At 45.8% G+C, this 5,000-nt stretch overlaps 2 protein-coding genes across 4 annotated transcripts in view; both read left to right on the plus strand.

The window, feature by feature from the left end:
- The window catches only part of LOC123500283 (pancreatic triacylglycerol lipase-like), a 6,484-nt gene extending 4,463 nt beyond the window's left edge, over positions 1-2,021 (plus strand). For both annotated transcript variants that reach the window (XM_045248980.1, XM_045248983.1), the window contains 4 exons: positions 468-676; positions 912-1,029; positions 1,477-1,668; positions 1,850-2,021. In XM_045248980.1, coding sequence (XP_045104915.1) covers positions 468-676; positions 912-1,029; positions 1,477-1,668; positions 1,850-1,928 — 598 coding nt within the window. In that variant the 3' untranslated portion in view covers positions 1,929-2,021. The remainder of the gene's footprint in view (positions 1-467; positions 677-911; positions 1,030-1,476; positions 1,669-1,849) is intronic.
- Positions 2,022-4,978: 2,957 nt separating this feature from the next.
- Positions 4,979-5,000, plus strand: part of LOC123501065 — a 15,567-nt gene continuing 15,545 nt past the window's right edge. Inside the window, exon 1 of one of the 2 annotated variants that reach the window (XM_045249644.1) lies at positions 4,979-5,000. This exon is cut by the window's right edge and continues 884 nt beyond it. The gene's annotated coding sequence lies outside the window, so the exon portion shown is untranslated. The other variant, XM_045249646.1, reaches the window with a different exon arrangement.

The raw sequence follows: 5,000 nt of genomic DNA on the forward strand, positions 1-5,000 counted from the left end.
CTTGAGAATTTACAAAAGTTTCTGCTAAAATAAGATAAGTTTTCTATGAACTATTCCGCACAAAACTCAAAATATACCAATAGAATGATAAAAAAATATCTTTTCTATATTTTTAGTCTTATATGAAAAAGTAATATCACATAGTACAGTGTAATGATATTATTTTTCTTCCTCACGTGCTTTAGTTTGTAAGGAAGATCATTACAGAAAATGTACCAACTAGAAATTTTGAAGGATATCTATTTCAAATGCAACTGAAATAGACCCCGATCTGGTTATTGGTACCGAGTCAACTAGAAGGTGTGAAAAAGAACATCAGACAGGTTATGGGTGAGAATTCTAACTGGAAATAGGAAGGTGTGTTCATTACAGGGGCTGCCACGTGTGGAACTGACGGCTTCCTGCACCAACCCTTGTGTTCCGATCTCTTGCAACGTATCACAACACCATCACTCGCATCTCCCCAGGTGTCGCTTTGTGGGCGTGGAGTGTACATCGTGGGAGGAGTACAAGGCGGGAGCGTGCTGGGGGTGCGAGGGGCGAGTCTGCGCACCAATGGGGTATCCCGCCTACCTGCAGCAGCCACAGGAGAACACCTGGGCTGCTGGTGATGATGTAAAACCCTTCCTTGCGAGAAGAATATTCCTGGGCACCAACCCTGAACGTCCCTTCTGTGGTGTGTGTGTGTGTGTGTGTGTGTGTGTGTGTGTGTTTAGAATCTAGAGGCAAATGACTGATAACAAATCTCTCCCTCTCTCTCTCTCGCTCTCTTCTCCTCCTTTTCCTTCTCCTCCTCCTCCTCCTCCTCCTCCTCCTCCTCCTCCTCCTCCTCCTCCTCCTACTACTACTACTACTGGTACTATACTACTACTACAGCAATAACAATACTACTACTACTACTACTCTTTCAGCGGAGCAGTACCGGGTGACACTCATAACTTCAGGCCACGGTGATCATGGTGACCTGGCACACTTCACTGTCACTCTACGGGGTCACCTTCGTACCGTCACCATCTCAGCGCCGGAGAGGTGTGTGTGTGTGTGTGTGTGTGTGTGTGTGTGTGTGTGGCGCCGTGGTTAAGTGAGTGTTGTTGTTGTTATTGTTGTTGTTGTTGGAAGTGGTGGTGGTGTTGGTGGTGGTTGTGGTTTGTTTTTGTTCTGTCTATTGGTGATTAAATTTTTTTTTTCTAGTATTCTGTCTGTCTGTCTGTCTGTCTGTCTGTTTCTTTCTGTCTAATAGAGGTGGTTAAGATTAATATTCTGTCTGTCTCTGTCTGTCTGTCTGTTAATCTATCTATCTATCTGTCTATCTTTCTGTCTGTTTGCCTGCCTGCTAGTCTATCTATCTGTCTATCTCTCAGCATGACTGTCTGCTAACCTATCTATTCATTTGTCTATCTGTCTGCCTGCCTGCCTAATTATCAACCTGTCTACCTACCTATCTATCAATCTATCTATCTTTCTCTCTCTCCCCAGCGCGTCGTGGGTGGAGGGGGGCGGGCGCGTGTCGTGGGTGGGGTGGGGTAGTGGTGAGCTGAGCGGGCTGTACAACCTGAGAGTGGAGTACGAAGCGGATCAAAGCCTACTACAAGCCCTGGTGTGGAGGTTTAAGCCCCCGACCCTCAGTGTGGAGGCCTTCACTGTGCAGATGCTGTCCACTGGGGTTACGTGAGTGTGTGTGTGTGTGTGTGTGTGTGTGTGTGTGTGTGTGTGTGTTTCGTTTTCTTCCATCATCAAATCATTATATTTTCTTTAGATTTATACATTTGAGCACGCACGCCTTACCTCTCTCTCTCTCTCTCTCAGTGGCTTATCGGTGAATTTCTAACCATGCTCTCTTCATTTCCAGGGTTCGATTCCCCTTCTGTGGCGCTGAAATGCAGGCTGGTCAAAGCTACACCCTTCTTCCTAACGCCAGCTGCCAGTAGTAGTAGTAGTAGTAGTAGTAGTAGTAGTAGTAGCAGTAGTAAGATGATATGAACTGAAATTGATGTTAGATATGAAAGAGAAGGTAAATCAAATATATGTTTAATTGGCCCTCGTAGTTTTTCCTGTGATGTGATAACTACTCTCTCTCTCTCTCTCTCTCTCTCTCTCTCTCTCTCTCTCTCTCTCTCTCTTTCTCTCTCTCTCTCCAGCCCAAATGAGAGTGCATGCAGGCGTTGCGGGAAAGAGTCGCGCGGCACCAACAGAAAAGCATAAATGTGTAGGGGCGGCGCTCCCCGGGGCGAGGATACACACACACACACACACACACACACACACACACACACACACTCTCTCTCTCTCTCTCTCTGGTGTTCTTTTGTGTTCAAGTTCAATTTGTGTATCTTTTCGAAGTCCAGAGAGAGAGAGAGAGAGAGAGAGAGAGAGAGAGAGAGAGAGAGAGAGAGAGAGAGAGAGAATATAATACAGGATGCATTACTAATTCACTGTTATCACCACCACCATCATCACCACAACAACGACAATTACCACCACTACCACCCTCCCCACCACCACCACCACCACCACAGCTAATACTTAACCCTAACAAGTATCTCTGGTCACTGGTAAGCAACTCCTGTACTAGTTCACGATCACAATACACAAGTCAGACTGTCCGAGCACCAGTGAATGTATGTACTAGTAAACATTAACCCCTCCAGTACTGGGACGCATTTTTACCTTGAGTTTTTGTGTACGATTAGACCATTTTATTGACATTAGGAAGGGTCTATGGAGGTCAGAAGATCAATGGTCCAGGGTCTTCACTATTTTAACCCCTTCAGTACTGGGATACATTTTTACCTTGAGATTTGTGTACGATTAGACCATTTTATTGACATTAGGAAGGGTCTATGGAGGTCAGAAGATTAATGGCCAGAGCCTTCACTATTTCAATCCCCACATAAGTTTCTGAAGCTGTACAAAATCACCAAATAGTCACCAAAATGAATATGGAAACGCGTCATGCTACTGAAGAGGTTAATAGTGAAGATACAAGAGAACTAGCAGTGTCATGAGTACTATTATATATAGAACACTGGCACTACTAGGAAGGACCTCTGGGTACCATAGTCTGTCTACTCTAAAATGGCTCCTGGATTTAACATTGTAACTTATTGAAAACGTACTTGATTTGCTGTGAATAATACTTGTTTTCTGTTGATCAACGCACTTATTACAAGGACAGGTCACGGTTTTCCTCATTTGACAACCAAGCCTTCCCTGGGACACCATTCACACTGACACCCAGGGGGACACTTTACACTAGACACACTATAGAAGGTGTTACGTGTCTATATTTCCCATCACTCTCTCAGTACGTGTTACAAGGTCATAATTTCCCTATGTTTTTTCTATTTCTCAGGGATTGCTTAAGTGGGGAGGGAAAGAGTAAAGGGTTTTTGTTATAGTTTCGCTTTCCTGTGTCTAGATTTCCGTCACTCTCTCCCCAATGGAAATCTCAACCTATTCCCCATTTCTTCACCTTTTCCCCTTCCCTCTTTTCTTCTTCCTCTCCCCTTCCTTCTCCTCTCCCTCTTCCTCTCCTCTTCCTCTTTCTCTCCTCCGTCACTCTCTCCCCACTGGAAATCTCAACCTATTCCCCATTTCTTCACCTCTTTCTCTCCCCTTCCCTCTCCCTCCCTCTTCCTCCCCTACCTTCTCCTCTTCCTCTTCTTTACATTAGACACACTGTAGGAGCCTTTTAGTGTGTACTAGGGAGAATAAAAGGAAATATATTTGTCTAGTATTTAAGAGAAGGGTGTATAGTTACTAGCAGGGGTGACAGGGTACTAGGGAGGGTATTGGGAGGGGGTGACAGGTTACTAGAAGGGGTGACAGGGTACTGGGAGTGTTACCAGGAAGAGTGACAGGGTACTGGGAGGGTTGACAGGGCATTAGGAAGGAGTGACAAGGTACTAGGAGGGGTAACAGGGTACTAGGAAGGGGTGACAGGGTATTAGGAGGGGTGACAGAGTACTAGTGGGGTACTGGGAGGGGTGACAGGGTACCAGAAGGGGTGACAGGGTACTAGGAGGGGTGACAGAGTACTAGGGGTGAGGCGGGAACACATCTTTAACTGGGAACACTATTGATTAGACGACCAGTGCAGTCACGGGGCCCCTTCCCTCTCTCTCCTCTCCCTACCTGTCTCTCCCCTTCCTCGACGACCCCCCACCGCCTCGCCTTGAAGGTCAGGGGGTCAAGGCTCCCCTCTGCCTCACCCCGGGGTCGTGGCACGGGGGCAGGGGGGGGCGGGGTGATTAATATAACACCTGAGATAATATTGGTGTGTGAATGGGGAAGTGAGGTAGAGAAGAGTGTGTGTGTGTGTGTGTGTGTGTGTGTGTGTGTGTGTGTGTGTGTGTGTGTGTGTGTGTGTGTGTGTGGTGATGTGATGTGGTGTAGTTGTGGTGTTGTGTTACTGTTACTGTTATTAGTGCTGATACTACCAGCACCACCACCACCACCACTACTACTACTACTACTACTACTACTACTATTACTACTACTACTACTACTGCATGAAGTGATAATACCTGTGATGTTACAGGTAATATCCATAATAGTAGTAGTAGTAGTAGTAATAGTAATAGTAGTAGTAGTAATAGTAGTAGTAGTAATAATAATAATAATAATAATAATAATAATAATAATAATAATAATAATAATAATAATAATAATAATAAAAATAATAATAATAACAATAATAATAATAAGAAGAACAACAATAACGGGTAAAACAGCAGCAGCAGCAGCAGCAGCAGCAGCAGCATCCCTGGGGCGGTGGTGAAGGAGATCTTGTATCTGAAAGTTCCACCCACCCACCCACCAAGCCAGGTAACCGCCCACCCACCCACCCACCCCGCAGTCTGGCAGCCACCTTTACCACGGCCGGGGCAGCAGGCAGGCAGGCAGGCAAGCAGTCAGTCACAGTCAGTCAGTTGGCCAGTTAGACACCTATGCAAGCAGCTGTGGAGGACGAGAGTGGCAGGAACAACACGCATACACAC

This window comes from Portunus trituberculatus, chromosome 8 (assembly GCF_017591435.1).
Source record: "Portunus trituberculatus isolate SZX2019 chromosome 8, ASM1759143v1, whole genome shotgun sequence".
NCBI classification, from domain to species: Eukaryota; Metazoa; Arthropoda; class Malacostraca; order Decapoda; family Portunidae; genus Portunus; species Portunus trituberculatus.